The sequence below is a fragment of the Trichosurus vulpecula genome, chromosome 5, assembly GCF_011100635.1.
Source record: "Trichosurus vulpecula isolate mTriVul1 chromosome 5, mTriVul1.pri, whole genome shotgun sequence".
NCBI lineage: Eukaryota > Metazoa > Chordata > Mammalia > Diprotodontia > Phalangeridae > Trichosurus > Trichosurus vulpecula.
The window spans coordinates 120,146,326-120,170,309 of record NC_050577.1 but is presented as its reverse complement, the minus strand read 5'-3'; the positions used below and the strand labels follow the sequence as shown (position 1 = coordinate 120,170,309).

The window sequence follows — 23,984 nt, the reverse complement described above, 5'->3', positions numbered from 1 at the left end:
GTGGGTCTCACCATTTACTTTCTTATAGTATGAAACATCTTTAGTTACATTAGCTGGATGATAAAAAGATCAAAGAGAAAAACTATATTAAAAAAACCTCAATATTCCTATTACATGAAATAAAGATATGTCTCTCCCCATTTCATACATTTAGTTTATTATTATATTTCTTAGTATGCCCGGAGAAAATTCTAGTGAAAAATACTAACTTATAAGGTATATCTGTCTCTTTCCATTCCTTCCTTCTCTCTGCACAGCCCCTCCCCCATCTCTCTGTTCCATTTCTCTCTCATCACTTCCCCCTTCCTCTCTACCCCTCCTCCAGAAGCCTGCTGACAGAGGCATATGCTTAGGTGTAGAAACTCTGGGCCAAGTGGTATTGTTATTTTAGTTATTTTATTAATCAACTAGATGATGCAGTAAATAAGAACACTGGTCATAGAGTTAGGAAGAGCTGAATTCAGTCCAGCCTTAGAAACTTACTGGCTGTGTGACCCCGAAAGTCACTTCACCTTTGTCTGCTTCAGTTTCCTCAAGTGTAAAATGGAGATAGTAATAGTGCCTGCGTAGAAAGGCCGTTGTGGGAATCAGATGAGATTTATTATTGCTGTGCCTGACTCATAGTAGGTGCTTCATCATTGCTTTTTTCCTTCCTTTCTCCTTATAATTCTGAGTTGCTTTCCTAAATATTCGTGCTAATTCACAGAGATGCCTAATCCCACTATCCTTTATACTTCTTCAACCCATACACACCTTTTCATTATGTCTGAATTTTGTCATGTCCTTTCATAAATCTTTCGCATTGGATCTACCTAATACTCTGAATACTCCTTTTGTATTTTTGTCATTTTTAGAATAATTATTGGTTAATTATAGTAGATGGCACAATGGTAGAGGGCACCAGGTTTGCCTGCCACTTGGGCAAGTCACTTAACCTCTGCCTCAGTTTCCTCTTCTATAAAATCATGGCTCCTGCCTCCCAGATTGTGGTGAGGATCAGATGAGATGATAATTGTAAAACGCTTAGCATAGTGCCTGGCTCATAGAAAGTGCTATATAAATGTCAACTGTTATTATTTTTATCATCAGGAGATTGCCCCCTCTGTCATCCCAACTCCCTCACTTAGCTTCAGTTTCTCCCTGTGTATACTGGCTGTTTTTCTACTGCTCATGACTATGTCTCCCCCATTCTCAGAAAACCCTCCCTGGATGAATGCAGTGATGGAGCCTTCCATTCCTGCTAGCTTGGTTTATATCTCTTCTGCTCTTTGGAGCTAAACTCTTTGAGGCAGCCATCTATAGCAGGTGCCTCCACTTCCTCTCTTCTCACTCTCTTCTTACCTTCCTTTAATCTGGCTTCCGACTTCATTCAACCGAAACACCTCTCCAAAGTTCCCAGTGATCTCTTAACTGCAAAAATCTAATAGCCTTTTCTCAGTTTCCATTCTTCTTGACCTCTCTTCAGCCACTGACACTGTCAGATCATCCTCTTCTCCTTGATCCTCTCTTTTCTCTGCCTTTTCCAGACACCACTCTCTCCTGCTTCTACTACCTACCTGACTGTTCCTTCTCAGAAACAGTTTTTGCTGTTTTGCTAGATCCTATTCCAGATCTCACTGGCTAACGACAAGTGTGCCACTGTGTTCTGTCCTGGGCCTCTGCTCTTCTCCCTTTACATTACTTGGTGATGTTGTTAGCTCGCATGGATTTAACTGCCATTTCTATGCTGATGATTCTCAAATCTGCCTATCCTGCCCTACCTCTCTGTTGATTTGCAATCTTGCATTTCCAACTGCCTGTTACTGCCGGACATCCTGAACTGAATGTCCAGGAGGCATTTTAAACTCAATATGTCCAAAACAGAACTCATTATCTTTTCCCCTGAACCCTCTCCTCTTCTAAATTTTTTTCAGTGTCAACAGCAAACAGCATCCTCCCAGTTCCCCAGGCTCACAACCTAGGAATCCTTCTCCACAGCTCTTCACTATCTTTTACCCTCCATATCCAATCTGTTTCCAAGGCTTTTTACTTTCACCTTTGTAATGTTTCTCAGATACACCCCCCTTCTCTCCACATAACGGCCGCCACCTTGGTGCATGTCCTCATCTCCTCATACTGAGACTATTGCAATAGCTTGCTGGTTGGTCTGCCTGCTACAAGTCTCCCACTCCTCCAATTCATCCTCCATCAGCCACCAGAATGATTTTCCTAAAGCCCTAATCTGACTGTGTGTACCTCTCTACTGTATAAACTTCAGTGGCTCCATATTACCTCTAGTATCAAATATATTGGCATTCATCCCTCCCCCAGTACCCCCCCCCTCACACATATATACATGTATGTACTCTTCAGTCCAACAACACTGGCTTTCTCACTGTTCCACAAGCAAGACATTCCATCTCTTGGTGCTGGGCATTTTCCCTCGCTAGCCTCCATCTCTGGAATGTTCTCCCTTCTTACCTCCTCATCCTGGCTTCTTGTAATTCCCAACTAAAATCCCACCTTCAGGAAGCCTTTTTCCAAAATCTCTTAATTCTGTTGCCTTCTTATTTACTTTCTTATTATCATGTATATAGCTTGTTTGCATACATTTGTTTGCTTGTTGTTTCCCCATTAGATTGTGTGCTACTGAAAGGCAGAGATTTTCTTTTGCCTTTTTTTGTATCCCCAGCACTTAGCACAGTGCCTGCCACATGGCATACACTTAATAAATGCTTATTAACTGACTGACCTTTAATAATACAAAGAGACAAAGCATCAGTGCTCTCCCTATCCATCTACATGTGACTCTGGAAAACAACCATGTGAGTATCTAGTAGATTACCTCAGAGTGTTTGCAGCCCAGTATAGATATTACTGGCACTAAATGGCCATTCCTATTGAATCAAAGATTCATAGAATGTTTGAGGCTAGGAGGAACCCTTCCAGATTGCTCTTTAATTTTTAAAGTAAGGAAATCAAGTCCTAATCATTTCATTTATATGTTGTTCTACTTAAAGATAATAATGAACACCATCAATTTTTTAAAAGTAAAGAACATAACTTTTACTTCCAAATGCATGTAATCTCACTCAGTAATGTTATTTAGGGATGACAAATTCCCACAATGATAAGACTATATCAATGTTGAGAATACTCAGAATCTATCGGGAATACCTCATTTGGAATTGCCTTTAGTTTCTGCATCATGTTCTTCTGAATATCTGCAGAAGTGGCGATTTTTTGTCTTTTGAAGGGATTTTGGATTTTCTGTGAATAGCCAATACTTTTCAATGCCAGTTCTGGTGAGTACGGTCAATAATTTGGCCACAGACAAACTCACATTAAAGTAATGGAAAGATTTTTTCCCCCTTTTTGGTGGCTCATAATTATATTTAAAGTCAGTTCCCTACTTGTGAAGGTGGGGTGGTGGCGTAAGTTCAAAAAGCATAGTAGAACAAAGCTGATGATTAGGCATTTGCTTTGTTCTCATGTGAGAACAGAGCTTTTTAATGAAAAGAATTAAATGGTTGCATATGAATGGGTATTAGTTCTTTAGTCATTACCCAATTCTTCCTGGTGGTTGGGAAGATCTGAGTCTCTGCTAGTCCCCTAAATAGCTCTTTAGTTTTCCTTTTCCCCTTTATACTGTTCCTTCCTAGTTCCTTCTTTTTTCCCCTGCCTTGGTCACTAATTCTTTGGTGTAACTGTTTTGGCAACAATATTATAGTATCTAATACATTGTTTCCTTAATAGAAGAAACTTAGTTGCTAATAATTCTTTTACCTTCCCGAAAGCTCAGTTGATAAGTGGTTAGAGAAGAGAATTTTTGGTAGGTTTATTTCTGATTCCCATAATGCCTGATCCCCTACCTTTGTCTTAATTTCTCAGGATTATAGTAGGAGTCTACTTTGTAATTTTTCCTACACTTGAAGGATACTTTTTAATCTAAATTACCTTATAAACCGTCCCAATGAATCTAGGTTTTCTTCTTGCCTCCTCCTCCCTCCCTCCTAGACCTGTTTGATTGTCCTTTATGCTGCATATACTTGCTCAAAGCCTTAGGTTCCAAAATGAATATTCACATTTAGTGTTGATAAACCACAGCAGATTCAGAGAATATTTCTTAAGGAGTTATGCTGAGTCTCAATTCCAGTGAGTGCCAATTGATTCATCTCTTATATAGGAAACGTCCTGTAAGTTAAAAGAATTGTACTTATAAGGCCCCTTGCATTTCCTTTTCATCCAATAGAATCTCTAGCCCCAAGTCCACATTAAAATTTAATCTGTGCTTCTCAACTTAATTTCCTTAGAAAGTTGGGAAGGGGGAGTATTAAAAAGATGGTTTCTTTGAGAGAATATACTATGTCTATAACTGGTAAAACTAGGAGAAATAAGTATCAAAAATATAATTTATTGCCACCACAGATGTAAAAATACCCTTTATTCATGAGTTAGACAGGCCTTTGATAGGTTAGTGAGGTGGTGTTGTGAACCAAAAGCATTCCACACCCCCTTCCACCTCTCTCCCATTCCCAGACCCTTGACTTTCATGCAGCATTTATGGAGGCAGCTGGCAGCACCCTAGTGAAAAGAGTACTGGGCCTGGAGTCACATGACCTTAGTTCAGACAGGTCTCAGACACTTGGTAGCTGTGTCACCTTAGGCAAGTTTATTTGCTTTAGTTTCCTCAACTGTATAATTTGGGGTAATAATAGCACCTACCTGCCAGGGTTTTTGTGAGGATCGAGTTAGATATTTGTAAATCAGACATTTTCAAAAGCATTTAGCATGGTGCTTGGCACATAGTAGGCATTATATAAATACTTATTTTCCCCTTTCCCTCCCATTTGACAGCTGAAGTATTGACTTAAGCAAATAGCTTTTGTTCCTGGGGCAGAGTAAGAAATTCTCTGTGACTCAGCTACAATAATGTCCTAGTTTTCCCCCATATTCATTATTATTTAGGGTGACAAGAATCACATTTTTCAGGTTTTTTTCCCCTACTTTTACTGGTCATAGATCTCTTTGTTCTTTGTTTACTTATTGTTGTCTCTGCCCATAACTAGCTTTCATGATGTATACATTAAACCTTTCTTGCTCTATCATGTGAGTCTCTGAAATCTGTCAACTGTCTAACTAACCCATTAAATACATCAAATCTCTTTGTTTTTATTGTGGACCTGACCTTCTTCTATTGACACCACATCTTGCCAAGTTTGCCTATAAATTTATTTTTTTTTTTACTGAAAATAAAGCTACTTCAATCCATCCTGTCTTCTACACCTATGTCTGCTCCATAGCATCATCTCAGTGCCAGGACTTAATTGCCTCTCTTAAGTTCTAGGAAACCAGTAGGAAGGCCAAACTAATTACTTAATGCTGCTGATTGATAATCTCTTAATTTATGCTGAAATCCATTTTTGTCTATTTCACCTGTGTTCAGTAAAAGGTATTTTAGAAGTATGTGAAGTTTTTCACTTTTTTAAATTCCTTGAAAAAAAAAATATATATATATATATGTGTGTGTGTGTGTGTGTGTGTGTGTGTGTGTGTGTGTGTGTGTGTATATTTGGAGTAAGTCACATTATCTTTCTTATTCGTAGTTGTCTCCTGTAAAATGGCAGTTGTTTATGGCCTGGAATTTCCTTTTACCACTTTATTCTTGTGAACTTTTTGTTTTCTCAACTTTTAGAGAATTATGGGACTTTAGAGCTAGAGTTGTATCTAAGAAATCATTTAATCCAACATTTTAAAAGATGAAATAATTCCACAGTCCAAAGAGTTATAATTGGCCTAAGAACACATAGCTAATAACAACTTTTTGCCCAGTGTTCTGTTTTCTCTATTTAATGAAAATATCCTAGTAAGTTTCATTATCTCTTTTCTTTCCATTAAAATTTTTTTCTAAAAATTATTTTGTTAAATATTTCCCATTTACATGTAATATAAAATTTTAGCAGGTTTTTTTTTTAATTTTGAGTTTCAAATGCTCTCCCTCCTGCCTGGCCCTCTCTGCCTCCTTGAGAAGGCAAACTTGCGCTATCAGTTATACATGTGAAGTCATATAAAGTATATTTCCATGTTAGCTGGGTTGCAAAAGAACACCGAGGGAAGAAATAAGTAAAATAAAAAAGTATGATTCAGTCTGTATTCAGAGTTCATCAGTTCTCTCTCTGGAGGTAGATAGCATTTTTTTATCCTGTGTCCTTTGTAATTTTCTTTAAAATATTGCTGTTAATGTGTATAATGTTCTCCTCTCATCACTCTACATCAGTTCATATAAGTCTTCCTAGGTTTTCTGGAATGAGCTTGCTTATCATTTCTTATAGCACTGTCATATTCCATCTCAGTCATATACCACAACTTGTTCAGCCATTCTCCAGTTGTTGGGCATATTCATGTAATTTTTTTTTGTAAACTACCACCTGTCCACTGTAGAGGCCTTCCTTGTAACAGTGATAAATAAGCAAAACAACTGACATAGTGACCGAATCTGCCAAGATAGTGTTCCATGTGATTGAATGACTAAATTAAGCATTTACTAAATGCTTACTATGTGGTAAGCACTTGGGATACAAGTAGAAAAGAAAGCATAACATATACACTCAATTGGGTATCTTACTCCACAGGAATGTAAGGGGAAGGGGATAAAAACGGGGGGATGATAGAAGGGAGGGCAGATGGGGGAGGAGGTAATCAAAAACAAACACTTTTGAAAAGGGACAGGGTCAAGGGAGAAAACTGAATAAAGGGAGACGGGTTAGGATGGAAGGAAATATAGTTAGCCGTTCATAACATGAGTATTGTGGAAGTGTTTTACATAATGATACATGTGTGACCTATGTTGAATTGCTTGCCTTCCTAGGGAGGGTGGGTGGAAAGGGAAGAGGAGAGAGAATTTGGAACAAAAATTTTTAAAAGCAGATACTCAAAAAAGGTTGTTTTTGCATGCAGCTGGGAAACAAGATAAATAGGGAATAGGGCATAGAAATCTATCCTGCCCTACAAGAAAGTAAGGGAAAAGGGGATGGGCGGGAGTGGGGTGACAGAAAGGAGGGCTGACTGGGGAACGAGGCAATCAGAACGAGGCAATGCCATCTTGGAAGGGGGGTAGGGTAGAAATTGGGAGAAAATTTGTAATTCAAAATCTTGTGGAATTCAGTGTTGAAAACTAAAATGGAAGAAAAAACCAAGATTCAATCCCTTCTCTTGAGCTCACATTCCAATGGGGACAAAAACACATATGGAAGCTTTTAGCTGCAAGTAAGATGGAAAAGTTCCATGGCCTTTAGGGTATAGTAGCAAAGCAGATTTTAAGGCCTCTTCTTTAATGCCATTTACACTAATAAAATCCTATTAGTTTTTGATGTTGTACTCTTTGACAGTGCCAGGGGACTTTGGTAGCCAGAATTTTCCCTTCTCAGATTTCAGTAGTTGTGGCTATAGTACTTGCAGGAATAATTACCAGGCAGCATCTTCATGGAGATTGCTTCTTGAGATGATGTCTGATGGCACCATGCTAGGAGCGTTTCTGTTCTCAGGACTTTTGGATCCAGGTTGTGTTCTATCTCCATTAGATCCTGGGGCGGGGGGGCGGGTCAGGTGATGGTAGTGGTTTCATTTGTCTGACACATACTACCTCCTGTCTCCCTCTGCTGCAGCTGGCTGGCTTGCCTGCCCTGTGTGTGACAGGTGGTTCACAGATGGTGGGGATGGTTGGTCCCTTCTCTGCAAGAGCTGCTTCCCTAGATGGTGGATGTGAGAGCTGAGCTAGAAGTAGGACCAGTGGTCTGCCAGAATGCTGCCACTGCCCACCTATTGGTGGCAGTTGGTAGGCATTTGTAGCTGATATTGATGAGGAAGGTGGGACCCCTATTCCCAAGGATTTCTTCCCTCAGTTTCTCTAGTTCTGTAGTGCTTCACCTTTACCAAAAGGAGGGAGGTGTGTTTCATACATCATCTGTTTTCCAGAGACAAGGTAATGTTCTTTTTGTTTACATTTGACAATCATCCATTGTTCTTTCTATGTGCCATGTTATTCTTCCTAGAAGGATTTGGTCAGTCCTTTTGCTTTCATTTTTCTCCAGCTAGGCTTCACATTCTTATGCTTCTTGCTACAGTGTATGTTGTTTTCTTCCCCATACCTCACACTTTTTTACTTGCTGTACCATACCCTTTATTATCTTGCCATTTACAAATTGGGAATAGTGGGATGCTATGCTTGTAGCCTTCACTGTTCTACTGCTTCTGCTCTGAGACATAGACATAGCCCTTTGTTATCAGGGAAGTAACCTGACTCTGGGCAACCTTGTAGGTGTCTCATCATCATGCCTCTCACAACATAAGCTTTATAGTAAAGGTTATAAGTATAAGCTTTTTGAGGGTAGGGACCAAGTTTTGCCTAGCCTTTTATTTTCCATAGTACATCTTCCAAAATAGTCCATTTTCATGATTATTTGGCCCACATTTTGCTGAGCGTATTTCATGCCTGAGCAGTCCCATTCATTTTACATCACTGGCATGAAAGCAACTCTTCTGTGTCTGTGTTATTTGTGCTGAGAGTGTGTTCTAGTAGTGCTGAGACAGTGGGAACGAACTCACTCTAACCTTCATTTGTAAGTTTCAAGTATGAGATTCCAGGTGGAAGGAAGTATGTCCAGCTTTTTAACCACTTCATGGAGGAGTGTGGTCAATAATTTAGGTTTCTGCTTAGTGCTAGACACTTAGTCATAATACCTCCCTTACCTGTGTTTGGAAGTCAGTTGCAAATAGCTGCCATTCAAAAGTTTTCCCTGTGTCCACTAGTTTTGTAGCTAAGTGTCTTTTAGATGCATATTTTCAGACTTCTTGCTAGGAATGACTTTGTCCCTTGTTTGGCAGCCACCCTTTATCTGTACACTTTTTATATTGCTATGGATTATCAAAAAAAAAGAGCTTCAGAGGTGAACAGGCTGTGTTCTGGCCTCCTGCTTTCTTTCTCCCATCCTGGCTGAGCACCTGCCTGCCTTTGTGCTGGAACAGCCATTAGGGAGACACAGTAGGGAAGTTTAGAAGTCATAAGATTCATTCGTTGCCTAATGAAAGGGGATGTAGAGCTGTGGTGGCAGCCTGCAGAGAGAGGTGGGGAGGGGAAGAGGTGAAGCTTAGTGTTTGCATTTGTGAAGCAGGTGTCAATGAAACAAGGTTGTCATCTGGCCTTCAAATCTCCTGTTTGCTCTATGCTTATAGAAAGACTTTTCATATTTTGAGGAAGCTGGTGTAATTGATCACTGGATTCAGAATCGAGGACCAAGATGCTGTTACTTATTTCTTGTGGGATCTTGGGTAAATTACTTAACCTCTCTGGGTCCTCCCTTAGTCTCCTTACCTATAAAATAAGGGGGTTAGATCTCCAAGGTTACTTCTAACTTTTAAATTCTGTGATTCTCCACAAACATATCTGAAATAACCTGTAATATCTAGGATTTGTCTATGGAGAGATGGGCACTGATCAAGGGTTTACTCTGCATCTGTGCTTGGATCCCACTGGTAGGTATGGTGAGATAGGGCTTTGGCAACCATTAGCAGTAACATGATATATCTTATCCCTCTTGGAGCGTTTTGGAGATGGCTTAGGAGGAAATGTGAGCCTCCAAAATTTAAAAGAATGAGGTTTTATTCTATTTAAATGGACTACATTTAGATACTTCTGAAGGACCTTATTTTCTGGAAAGTAACAAGCTTATGCTGCTTTATTAGCTTTCTGCTTTGTAAACCCTGGGAGAAGAAAGTAATGCACAGGCCTCACCTTTCTCCGTAACAGAAATGTTACCCAAAAAACCCAAAACAACCCTACCGTAGGAGATGAAATTTGAATTTATTTGGTGAGTGATACTGTAACTTTTGCAGGATCTTCATTAGTGAACTACATTTGACCTGTTTACTCATACATATATGTATCTTATATTTGCACATATTTATCATTTCTCTAAAGAGCTTCCCAAGCAGAAATACACTGTGTATTACTGCAACCTGAGTAAGGCAAGTGAAAAAGTCAGATAGATATGAGACTTTTTTTAAGCAAAGGATCCAAATTATTTTGGAGTCAGATTTTCTTTTTATAATTTCCTGTCGCATATTTCCTTCTTTTCCTCTCTGACCCTCTGAAGCTGATTCTTGTTAGCTAGTGTTTCTAATTCTTCCTTTTCAGAAAAATCTAACTTTTTGTTTGTCCTTATTTTATAGCCCAATTTGTAAATACTGCTTATAAAGGTTTTACAAAAGTAATTTCTATTAGCCTTTTCAATTTTAAGAACTTGATCTAGTTACCTTATATCAATTTGTATAATTATGAAAAAATAACTTAACTCCATGGCTTTTCCAAATCAATGCCCTCAGTTTTGCAGTAACCACGTAATTCTATGATTTGACAGTTGCAGATTCTTAACTTTGTCTCTATTATGTGGAAAATATGTTTAGACCTCTCCTGTTTTTTGAAGCTCTAACTTGAATCTGCTGTCCCTTCAAACCATCATACCATAGCCAAAATCCTAGAAAATTTTTTCTATGTTAATTTTCTCTATTTCCTCAAATCCCACTCACTTTTCAACCTTTTACAGACTGAGCCAGCCACTCAACTGAAACCATTTTTCTGTCAAGGACACCACTATTCTTCCAGTCACCCTGGTCCACAATCCTGCAGTCAGAATTAATCTTTAATGATATATTTCATTTTTACCTTTGCCTAGTATCCTTGTTTCCTTTCCTTCCCCTCTCCCCTCTGCCCCTTCTCATAGAGCCATTCCATATAACAAAGAATTTTTTTAAAAAAGGAAAAAAAATCAACACACTACCTCATAAAAATCTAAAGATCCATGTAATGTTTCACACTCCTAAATCCCCACTTCTGCTTTTAAGGGATGTGGGAGCTATTTTATCATCTCTTCTTTGGGGACAAGTTTGGTTGTTACATTTGTGTGGTGTTCATTTTCATTTTGTTTTTGTTCTTTACATTGTTCAGTCAATCAGCAACCATTTGTTAAATGCCTACTTTGGGGCAGCGAGGTGGCGCAGTGAATAGAGCACTGGCCCTGGAGTCAGGAGGACCTGAGTTCAAATCTGGCCTCAGACACGTGACTCATGTACTAGCTGTGTGACCTTGGGCAAGTCACTTAACCCCAATTGCCCTGCCCCCCCCCCCCCCAAAATAAATGCCTACTGTGTGCCAGACACTGGTATATACAGATTCTAAGAAGGAACCAATCTTCATTCTTAGGGACCTTACATTCTATTAGAGGAAACGGTATGTACTTATATAAGTATATTCGAATTAAATACAGGATTATTAAGAAAGAGATGCCAGTAAGTGGATGAATCAGGAAAGTGGGTGGGGTTTTTTGGGTTTTTTTCTGTTTGTTTTGTTTTGTTTTTTGCAGAAGGTGTACTCAATCATCTATGAGGTAGAGCTGAGGAAGGAGAACAGTCCCCTGCTGGGGGTGGGGGAGGGGTGTAATGAAGGGAGAAGTCTGTGCAGAGGCAGGGAGAAATGAGAGTTTTAGACTTTGTGTATATAGTTTTCCACCTGTTTACTCTGTACCTGTGCCTATTGCTTTTCCCAGATTTTCCTAAAGTCTTCATCTTTTCTTACATCACAACATTCTACCACAGCTTATTTAGCAATTCCCTTTTATTATGGACATCTACTTTGCTTCCAGTTCTTTGCTTCTACAAACATTGCTGCTATGAATAGATTAGGCTTTAATGGAACCTTTCTTTCTGTCTGGTGTACCAGACATGCCTAGCAACATGATCTTGGAATCAGAAAGTATAAACATTTTAGTCACTTTCTTAGCATAATTCCAAATTGCTTTTCAGAGTGGTTGGACTGATTTATAGCTCCACAATTGGTAGGTATATTAATGAACTTGTCTTTTTGCCCCTCCTCTAATATCGACTTTCTTCATCTCTTGTCACTTTTTGCCAATTTGCTGGGTTTGAGGTAGAACCTCAAAGTTCATTTGGTTTCAATTTCACTAGTGATTTGGATCTATCTTTGGTATGGTTATTATTAATTTGCAATTCTTCTTTTGGGAATTGTTTGCTGTCTTTTGGCCTCTTACCCTTTGGGGAATGGCTCCTCAAAGCAATTCCTAAAGCACAAGTCTGAACATACCTTTTCCTTGCTCAAGAAACTTCTTCAGTATCTATTTGCTTCTAGGAGAAAATACCCACTCTTTTATTTTACATTACAAGGACTTTGAGGATTGGTTCCAATCTATCTTTCTAAATCATAAAACTACATTCAGTAATGAAACCAAACTGGCTTCCTTACTGTGCCCAATTCTCAACATCTTTTCTCCTGCCTCCATTCCTTTGTACATGCTGTATCCCCCAAACCTTCATTAGCTTAAGGGCCACCATTTGTACAAGCCTCTCATTGTTAATGCAAGCTTCGTCCAATTACTTTGTATATTTATCTGTTTGCCTACAAAGAGTTCTGTCCACTCCACCTTGCAGAATATAAGCTCTTTGAGGGCAGAGATTTTCTAACCCTTTCGTATTTTGAATTTGTATCATTTATAATGTGTAATTCATGCCTTTGAACTTTCCTTATGAGTTAAATTCTGAAGTTTAGCTATGTCTTTGTATCCCAACATATCATTTTTTGATTTTTTTAACTTTTCACAGGACTTTAAGATCTTCAGTAAAAACAGTGGCACCAATGGAAAGCAAAATAATTTTAACTGACTAGCTAATCCTTATTTCGGCCATTTTGTGATTGCTTTCCTCTAGTATTTATGCTGTCTACCTTGACATTCAGTTTCTTACTTTTTCCTCCCAGAATGTGAAGTCTTTTATGATTTCTAGGAAAGGCTATGAGTTCAATAAGTTATGTAAAGAATATGTCTGTATTCCTCTATTCCATTTATCTTCTTTCTTCTTATTGTTAGAAAGGAAATAACACCCTTGGTATTTGTGCTCCAGAAGATCTGTAGGCTGATTGTACCGTAAAGTGGTAGCCTTTTTGTATCCCTAAGATCTAATATTGCCAATTGGTGGATGGAGTATAGTGGGTGAGACACAGGCTGTAGGAGGCAGTGTAGAATAATAGAAGGTACATTGGACTGTAGTCAGAAAATTTAGTTTTTGTTTTGGTTCTACCACACGTTAGCATGTGACTTCAGCTAAGTTATTTAACTACTATGAATCTCAATTTACTTATCTGTACATTAGGATTAATCATCCTTGTTATGTCTGAATAATAGGATTGTTAACAATCAGTCCAAATAACCAGATTATATTATCTGTGTGAAGTACATTATAACCACAAAGCACCATAAGATTTGAAATAAAAGTAGGAAATTATCTCACTTGCAAAGGAAATAAATAGAAAGGAAGAAAGTACTTTAGAGTATTAAATTAAATTTCATTTAGAAGTTTTAACTGCGTTTTCCCCAGAAATATCTATGTGTTCACTGTTGGCCTGGCCATCCATAGAGGGGAAATCCATACAGGGCCTAAGATTGTTGGGCATCGGCAAGGAAGGCTGAATATTACTCAGAATTGTCATTTCCTCAATTTGGATGTTTCCTCCAGTGACAAAGATGGACACCTATGTATAGCTGCCTATCCAGTGGTTTTCTTGTCCCTATCTTTGTGTAAGTTTTTCACACTTGCCCTGCCCAACATGGTAATGGCCTTTCTTGCTTTTTCTTGCCACTATGAAGTTATCACTGAAGCATGTGACTGGGCCACTACTTATCTCTTGCCCTTGCCACGCTACAACTTTTCAGTCATCTGTTTTCCTGATGACATGCTTTATTTGAAGTTCCTTATGTGTTATGTGTTCTGCAGTCCTCACACCTACTCATCTCTCCACTGTCCTGACATTTTTAATTCTTCAAATGAGTGAATCAAATATTGAAAAAATATTTTAAGTGCTTCCTTTGTTCCAGACACCTTGTTAAGCTCTGGAGATACAAAAAGCAAACAGAATGTCCCATTTCATGATTTGCAGTCATATAAGACCATTAATAGAAAATTGGTAGTAAAGAAATGGGCCTTTGTTTTGCAAAAAATTTAGGTATTCAGAATGTTCCCCACAAATGAAAATATTGACTTTACTACCCAACTTCTTTTTAGTATCTTTAAACCTGAACTGGAAATCAAACCTTTTGTCCATACTTTAAGAGAGTCAAAGAGCTTACAGGTGTTTTTCATTACTTTATAGTTCAGATCATAAAGGACTTTCACAAAAGTTAGTCCATTTTGATATATGCATGACCCTGTGACATAGATGGGCTTTATTATTTTCATTTTGCACATGAATAAAGTATCAGAGTTAGAACCTATATTCATACCATTCCAAGTCCTATTCTCTGTCCCTTAAAAACACCATCACTATCAGTACCTATTGTTTCATGTGATAGAAAACTGCACTGAGTGATTTTTCGGATCTATTATAGCCTTACCCCGCCAAATCTTGTCACATTTCCCAAAGGAGGTGAGTTATTTTCTAATAGATCCTGAAGGGTGCATGTTTGGGAGTTGAGATTGGTTTAAGAAGAAAAAAAAGTAAAGAGCTGCTATTATTAAAAGAAAAAGAATTTATATTGGGGTCTTAGTTTGATTGTGAGAGAACACCATCCAGCTTGGTTTTCCAGTGCCAGAATAAAGACTTTGCAATTTAAATCCCAAATTGCTCCTCATAGTATATTACAGCGTTAGCTAGTTAAAGAAAGAAATAGACTCATCTGCTCTGAGTTGGAAAAGTCCTCTCAGGACATCTCATCAGACTTGTACTTGAGTAGGAATCTTGTCTGCAACATTCTTGACTAGTGATAATCGACACTCAGTTCAAAGATCCCAAGTGATGAGGAAATTATGGCCTTGTAAGACATACTACTCTACATTTAACTGCTTTGATCATGAGGATTTTTATTTTCTCATACAGCCCAACTCTCTAATTCTTCCATTCATTTTTGTCTACTGTAAGTATAAGTTTTGTAGTTAGTTTTTCATATGACAATTCTTTCAGATGATATTCCCCCCATCTTCTCTTAGTCAAGCTAAATATTAACCCTTTCCTTCAGCTGATTCTCATGCAAGATTGTTCATCCTAGTCTTAATCTCCCCACCTTTAGACACGCTACTTGTCAATATCATTTCTAAGTTATGACATCCAGAACTAAACATATTACATCAGATTGAGTTTGATCACAGTAGCAAAACTATAGCCTTCCTCATTCTAGCCACTGTGCTTCTGTTATTTTACCTGTAAAGGTTGGAACTGTCCTAGGGCTTGGCAGAAACCTCCATCTCGGCCCTGGCCCATGTAGTTTCTTGTCAGAAAATTTTAAACCTCATTCTGGTTTAGAATCGTTAGTGTTTTGGAATTGAAAGAGCTATTAGGGATAATTTAGTTTCACAGACTTTCAGTACTAAAAGAAGAAAGTCATAAGCCATTTAATTCAACCTATAGTCTAACTCAAGTGTCCTCTACACAGTAGATATAGGACCTAAGCTTGAGTGTCTGTATTTATGTGTTCTTTTCAACAGTCCAAGTTTTTTCACAAGGGAGGGTTTGAACTGCTGGGATGCTTTACAATAGAAGGAATTACAAGTAAGCACTTGTGATAAACATCCAGCTTCTACCTAAAGAATGTTGAATTCAGAGTCAAAGGACCTTTCGTCAAATTATGGCTCTGTCACTTATTTACCTATGAGACTTCAAATAAATCACTTACCCTCTTTGGGTCTTAGTTTTCTAATTTGCAAAGTAAGTTGGCCTAGATGACCTTTTAAGTCTCTTCTAGCTCTGTATCATTGCTCTTATGATCTGTGATGGATCACTCAACTACCACACAATAATCCAGAACTTGCTATATATATTTTTGATAGCTCTAACTGGAAATGTTTGGAAATTTTTCCCTCTTGTGAGATAAAATCTATTTCCCATGACTTCCCTCCCATAGCTCCTGATTCTATCCTCAAATTCAGGACTACCTTCCCCCCTCTCCATTGTCGAATAATATTTTGTAATGTACAAGTTCATATTATTTTTAGTTATTTATATCTTAAGCCCTTATTTGAAATGTTGAGCTCTGTGAGGCATAAAGCCATGTATTATTGAAATTTTGTGCCTCTTCTAGCCCCTATTACACATCTCACAAGTCCTTGGTATATCCACTTAAAGTCTAACTGTCTAATATCTAGCTCCATTTTTCTCTGCTCTTTGCCACAGGCTCATTTCCTGCTCTCACTTTCTTTGCTGAGGCTATTTCCTCCTCCTCCTTCCCCCATCACAATCCCACCCATCCTTCAGCACTCCCTAAGGTGAATTCTCCTTCCTCTGTGCCTCTGTCTCTCATTTCCATCTCTTGGATGTATCTTCCCTGATCTCTGACTTCTCTTGACTCCTCAGTCTTTAGGGTCTAAGTTAGATGTCACTCTTGATTGTCTTCTTCAGCTTCCTTGGGTTTTATTGTCATTTCTTCATCAGACTCAGAGTTCTTTCAGTTTGGAGTCTTGGGCTGGAAAGGGACCTGGCTAGTGTTGCATGGCATGGGACCTAAGCTTCCTTGTCTTTATTTAAGTGCCCTTTTTTTCAAGAGTCCATGCTGTTTCACAAGGGAGCGCTTGAACTTCTGAAATGCATTACAGTGGAAGTTCTCAGAAACTCCCATTCACTGCAGTGAAATAACAAAAAATGAGAACATACCATCTTTAGGATAATTTTTTATTTTTTTACCTCTGAATTTAAAAAATTGAATGCAATAATTACTAACTACAACTATAAGTACAGGATGGACTTTCTTTTTTATTGCCTTCTCCTTAATATAGCTAGTATTATTCAGGATTAAATTTTATTACTCTGGAAGGAATATCAGTGGTCAAACCAGTTTTGTCAACAGATGCAGGATTTTTAGGCTAAGGGATTGTATTTATTTCTCTTTCTATGATTCCATTTCATAGGCCCAGTAACTATATTACTAAACCATTCCAGCCATCTGGCTTCATAGCCAAGTCTGCTTTTCCTCCTGTCTTTATCTGCCCTAACTCTCCATGTGTTGTGAAAATAACCTCTGTCTGCAACTCTGTTGAGCCCCAGATTTTGCCCTTCACTTTGTTTTGCTAAAACTGGGAGATAGATTGCATACTCAAGTGCCCATCAGGTGAGGTCACCTCTCCCTAGTGCCACACCCTTTTGCTTACCTGCCCTGTGGAACCACTCTAATTGGGCCTAGATGTTTGATTCTATTACAGTCTTTAGGGGTGCTACATACTCCATTATTTAAATTTATGCTTTGTCATATCTATTTAGTATAAGTCTTGGGTTTCTAAGGCAGCCAAATAATTTTGTAAGCTAACATATCCTAACATAATAATTGGAGAAGGTTCTCCCCAGGAAACTTGTGAAATTTTAGGTAATTAAATGTGGCTCTTCTATCTGTTTCTTTTTATAAGAGACTGAGAGAGGTTGTGGTGTGTGTGTGTGTGTGTGTGTGTGTGTGTGTGTGTGTGTTATGGAAGATTGTCCCTAAATATTCATAGGATCTGGACAAGCTTAAAAAGTCAAGAACTGGATAGTAAGATGTGGTGTTCCCTGTTAATGTGCTGTGGTAATTATAGCTTTAAACTGAATTGAAAATTGGGCTCAATGTCAGTTCTTTAACATCTGCTAATTTTTTTCTGCCATTTAATGACTTTTCTTTATGGTACTCCTTCATTCAGGGCACTTCAGCTTTTTTACCTGAGAGGAACTTATTTCCATTAGAATTGTAACAATACTTACATATTTTGCATTTTAAAATGTTTCATGTGATTAAGCCCTGAAAAAATTGTTACTTTTAATTCTTACCAATGTGCTCTTCCAACTGAGTCTTTCTTTTGTGTTTGGAACAATGCCATTTAATTTGGAAACAAATACAAAAGCTCCTTCTGATTTTCAGGTACACATTTAACTGAAACTATCAGTTGAATGCTGGTAATAGGGACTGGGAGAAGCAGGGGCACATATCTCTTTTCCTTCCCTATCCCCCATTCTCTTGCACACACTGGTTATTAAGTAGCACACAGTATGTTTTGTGCAGATTGCAGTCCCCTTTTCCCCTACCCTTCTATACCTGCCCAATCCTGATTTTTGTTTCTAATATGTTTTTTTCTTCTTCAACAGAGCTATTAAGAATGGGAAAGGATTACATAGCAAGAAGGAAGTGCCTATCCACCGTGTGGCAGACATCTCTGGGGTAAGACGCATGTTTGTTAGAGTGTGAAATAGAGGGACAAGGCATTTGTTACTTATTCTTTTCAGGAGCTCAGATTATGGGTGTTTATTATTGCACTTGATAGTTTTCAGCTACTGAATGTTGAGTGTCCTGTCCCCCTTTCCTCCCCCACAAGTTTCTATCTCAATGCCTAGGGAGATACTGTCTTGCATTCTAGCAAAGCAAGATCTGAACAATACCTCTTAACTCATCTCATCTCATCCACTTAATCTGCGTTTCTGACATTTTTCTGGGAATAAATGTGGCTTCTGCTTCACAAATGCTACTTTTTTTTTTTAAGCTTTCTAAGTGAACTTTGTGTTGTATCTAAGTTGGTTTTCCCTGGGCATAAAAAACGCCCTTTTTACAAGATCTTATGCCTAGTAAAAGGCATGGGGAAAAAGAGGGTGGATGTTAGTCTTTAGAAGTTGATGGAGAATTTCCTCATGATTTGTTTCACGCAGTTTGGGTGATTGTAAATAAGAGGATAGGTATATGAGTCCTGCTCCACAGATGATACTTGCTAGCTTGCTGGAGAATACAGATGGATCAGTGACACTAGCAACTTTGAGCTCCCCAAAGTCTGTATCTAAATGGCTACCATGCGATAAAGTTCACTTTGAAATATTAAGGGATTCCTCATTTCAAAACATCGTAGAACTTCTTAAATCTACCTAGAAGCATTTGGAATCAGCACTGTTTTTTCTTCTCCTTTGATGGGCCTCTTTACCAGCATTTCCAACTCTCATGGTTTAGATTCATGGTTCATAAATTGCATGCCAATGTTCTGCTGTGGGCTGGACACTAGGGAATTGTTTATGCCATTGGTAAAATGATCACATAACCCAGGGTAGATTATCTTTAAAGGTGAACAGGCTAACAAATCTCAGCCCAGACACTCCAAGAACATGCTTCAGGCAATGGAAAGAAAATACTGAAAACAAAGACTTCTTGAACTCAGCATAGCCCACAGCAGAGATGAATTAGGGTCTTTTATCTTCCTGTTATATTTTGTTTCCCAGCCTGGCTGAATCTTTTTCCAATGCTCCTGTGATTACTTATTACAAATGAGAGTCTGAACAGTCCACACTTTCCTGGGTGGCCATGGTTCCCTGCTCATAATAAATGAGGAGGCTAGGTTGAGCTGCCCACACAATGTTTGTAAGCAACCAGATATTGCATCTTAGAAACAGCAATTTTATTTCTGCCCTCCATTTATACTTGAAATAGTAGTTTTGTCTGGTTAATGCCTCTGAGTCCAACTTTTAAAACATAAACCTGTGCTTTGTGTTACGTTTTAATTTTAGATCAATGCCTCTGAGAAACAGAGCTGTTTCATGTGATGTTTAGCTAACTTGCCATTTCTACAGGTATCTTAGTGTATCTCTTAATGGTTTGAGATCTGCACTCCTTCTGGTTCTAGTTAAAGTTACTTTGAGAATTTGAACTTTGGATTTCCAGTCATATTAGCTTTGTATTACTCCATTGATTTCCACATACCCCTCCCAGCTCCCATCAGCCTTTAATTCTTGCTTTTGATAAATATGTTAACTTTAAGGATGATTTCCTAAATCATTGAGCTGAAAAGTCAACTATAACTCTGTGTTGGAATGTATAAAATAGGGTCTTCTAGTTTGTAGATAACCCAGATATCTCAGGAATATGTCTGATCTAGTTATGGAAAGACCAAATTAATCTTTTGTTGCTCCATTTTCTTCCCACAGATTTCTAATCCCAGGTATAGATTAGCTAATACAAGGAAAAGGAAGCTAATTAGATTATTTAGATTGAGGGATACCAGCTTAAAAATGTAGGTTATCAATGAATAGAAGAAAGAGACTAGTTCTATGATATTCTTCCATGCCATTCTTACTTATACTCTCTTATGCTCTGATGATTTTTGATGTTTCCTTATGCCTACCTGTCTCCCTGTTCCGACTCTCCCATTCCCATCCTACCTTTGGTATAAGGCACATAAATAAACTAATCCTCTTTCCAATCTATTTTCCCTTCCCATTAAAAAAGAAATCATAGCTTCTTATATATACACATCTTTATTTTCTTTATTTCTGGGTATTAGAAGACTGGCTTGTTTTTAAATTATTTAAAATTAACTAAAAATAAGTGCCAACTAAATTCTTTTTAGTTGGTATTTAAATAAAAGAGGTAAAGCGTAGTTGAGATGGCACCAGAAAATGTAAAAGTTATTCACTATAAAGGAATGTTGGGTATGACCTTGTCTAACTAGATCACAAATTATTTAGCTTAGCATGCTGTTTTCTTTTTATTGCCTCTGTATCAGATAGTCATCTTCCCTAGTTACTCCTGCCCCTCCTATTTCTCTCACAGTGTTGTATTTGGGGGTGGGTGCTAGGCATGCTGTGGGTGCCTTAGTACTATTTAAATATGATATATAGCTCTCCCTGCTTACTGAAACATTTTGAGAAGCTTCCTCTCTTGAGTGTAGATTAGACAAGTTTGTAAAAATGATGGTGAATACAGGCAAATGCCTCACAGAGGATGAAAAATGAACAGGCATAGAAAGCAAATATTGAAACATCGTTTTACGAAGCTTTGTTAATCTTTTAAAAATATCATCCCCACCCCCAAATTGATCCCCCTTTACTTAGGGAAGGTTAGTAGTTGTAAAAGATAAATGCTAGAGTACCCATAGCTGACAGCGCATGCTATTTTGCTGCCAAAATAATTTAACATGAATTAGTGTCTGTGCCTACTCTTTCTCTCCCCCCACCCCTACACCCTTGAGAAATGCATTCATGAATTCACATCTTTCTGCATGCTGCCTCCTACCCAAGAAATGGCAGTCTGTAAAAGAGCATGTGCACATCATGGCTTTGGTCCAGCCTTACTTTGCCTGTTTCTATTAGGGGACTTTTCATTCCATATTACTCCTCTTCAGCCCCTCTCCATTCCAGTCCAACTGATCTGTGTACCACATTCCATTTCTGGCTACTCTGCCTTCTATCCCGGGTACCCTGAATGCACTCCCTCCTCTGTTCAGTCCCTGGGAGCTTTCTTCAGGACCCAGCTCAGCGGATCTTTCCTGATCCTCTCAGTTTTTAGTGCTCTCTCTCCCTCTGGAGCTTATTTTTTTTATTACTTTCTATATTCTTTTTATTTATTTAATCCATGTACATTTTTATTCCTCCAATAGAATGTCAGCTTCTTGAGGTCAGGGATTTTTTTTTTTTTGTCTTCGCATACTTTATTACCTTTCACATAGGAAATAATAAATGTTGAATTGAACTTGCCTATATGAAATAAGTCATTATTTTTTCCTTTTTTTAAATTTCTTCCTGACCTTGTACAAAGCTATTTAATTAGTAATAGCATATGGTCTGGGTTTGCTAGGACAGTGGATAATATACCTCAGTATGTTCTAAGTGTCTCTATAGCAGTATATCTGCAACATGGAATTTGAGTCAATGGAAAAGGACATCTTCATTCTTTAAGAATCATCTTTTCCAAAAAGCAGTACCATTAGTATTTTATCTTCTTGCTGAGGGTCACGTGGAGGCATAGCAGAGTTGAAGAACAGTTGAAGAAACAAATGTATGTGGGGGAATGGTGTATATGTGAAGGGCTGGACCTGGCATTAGGGATTGACTACGTTTATGGCAAGTAGGCCTGTTATAACCTGGGAAATGTGACCAAGATAGACTTTGGGCTAAGACTACTTCCATGGGTCTTTACATTGCTTTAAAATTTATAGCTTTACATTATTAGCTAAGAAATAGGTTGCTTGGATACAAAGTGTATTTTCTTATTTTGGGCCTCCTCCCAATTAGGTTTTTTTCCCCATGTTTATCATTTTCTTCTAGCTTCTAATTTTACTGTATTTTCTCAATTCCAAAATTACTAAATAATGTAAGAGATTTATGCATTATTTTCATACTTTAACTATTAGTGGTGATAGAAAGAATATATTCAAATATTTTAAAAGTTTCTAGGTCTGGGGGTTAAGGATTTTTTTGGTAATCTTTGCTAGTAATCTCACTATTTTCACACTTTAGTTCTAAAGTGAAAGCTATTTTTGCCCCAAGGCGTGCATAGTGTAACCAAGGAAAAACAATTGACTGCATGCTGGTCAGGTTCTTAGTATCCCAGTCTCACTTTCTCCCAATGTACTAACTGGCTGACACATAGGTTTTTTTATCCCTTACTTTTCTTAACTATTCCCTCCCTAGAATGCCAAAATGTTGCAGCACCAAAAGTATGAAAGAATCTTTTTACCTCAGATTTATTGTTTTTTTTTTACTATAGCTTGCTTTGTAATATGTTTGATCTCCTACACATGCAAAGGTAAAACAAGAAATAAAGTGAGGCTGCTATGTGTCTTCCCCTTGTTCTGTCAAATCAGATAAATCAATTAAAACTTATAGAGTAAGTTTGCTTTATTCCTCAACTTATCTATCAGTATATCCCATTTTCTTGCACTGCTTTTCTGTCTTTTCTGCCTTCAAATAGGCAGCTAGAAAAGGTGACTTACAAAATAAATTTGAGTCTATTCAGAAGCAGTATGGTGTAGAAGGAGAATACTGGATTTACAATTAGAAGGCTTAAGTTCAAACATTGACATCCCACTTAGTATGTGTAGGATCTTAGACAAATCATTTAGCCTTATAGCTAAAATGAGGGATTTATATCAAGTGATTTCTGAGTTCCTTTCTGGCCCTAACTCTGCAATATCAGGAAGTTTTTGGTCTTCCCTCTCATCTCTGCCTATGCTTGAGAACCTTCTTGACACCTGCTTCAAGACCTATGTAGTTCTTTTAGCAGTCATATTTTCACATCATTTCTCCTAAATTACCAGTGACTTTAATATCAGTCTTGGTGACGGAATGCTTGGGCACAAGAGAACTGCATTCCTTAAGATCTCTGAATGCATTCAGTAGGAAGCCTTTCTAGCTTTTACAGTGAAGCACTATTTGTATGCTCCTTTCTTGGTGGGTCCTACAAATCCTGTTCTTACTCACAAGTGACATAAGCTGAAGTAGTAGTGTTGGGTTTTTTTTTTAATGCCAGATTAGGGCTAAGAAAAAGCTATTGCTCTTGGTGATTAGAATGCCACTGAGGACCTTTAAAGGGTTTCCGTAAACTGCTAGTGGCAGAAGCCATGTTACAAGGGATTAAATAGAAGCAGGTGATGATTAGGTGGGTACATCAGTTCTAGATGATATATTCCAGGATTTTGGCAATGAAAAGTAAAGGAAACATGGGGTTGAAGAGTCAAAAAAAGGTTTCCTTAAAATTGAAGAGATCTGAGCATGTCCATAAGTCTGTGTGCCCATTTTGTGGTCCTGACATTTGATTGGATGTATCAGCTCTACCACTCATAAAAACTACAGTTCCACTTCTTGGCCCGGGTAGTGTTTAAATTAGTTAACTTATGTAGCTTCTTTATTATCTTCTTCTGTCTATGGAAGCAACATTCTACTATAGTGTTTCTCAAAACATGGACCCCAAAATCTAGGGCTTACCTGGAACCGTCCAAAGGGCTCCATTAAAACACACACATGCACATGCGCGCGCGCACACACACACACATCACACGTGTGCACATGTGTGTAATTTTGTTTTATATATTTCCCTTTATTTCCTAATAAAGCTATTTAAAAAAAAAACAACAAATTTTAATCTCAGTTGATCCATGAAAGGAAAGCCTTTTCCCTCCAAAACTATATAGGACAGTTTGTTAGGGTATCAAGTAAATTGATGTTCATCTGTGCAACCAAA

The 23,984-nt window shown here is 38.0% G+C and overlaps 1 protein-coding gene across 1 annotated transcript in view; it reads left to right on the top strand.

The window, feature by feature from the left end:
- The window catches only part of SND1 (staphylococcal nuclease and tudor domain containing 1), a 484,576-nt gene that overhangs the window by 247,718 nt on the left and 212,874 nt on the right, over window positions 1-23,984 (top strand). Inside the window, exon 14 of the mRNA XM_036759444.1 lies at window positions 18,137-18,209. Within this exon, the coding sequence (XP_036615339.1) occupies window positions 18,137-18,209 (73 nt within the window). The remainder of the gene's footprint in view (window positions 1-18,136; window positions 18,210-23,984) is intronic.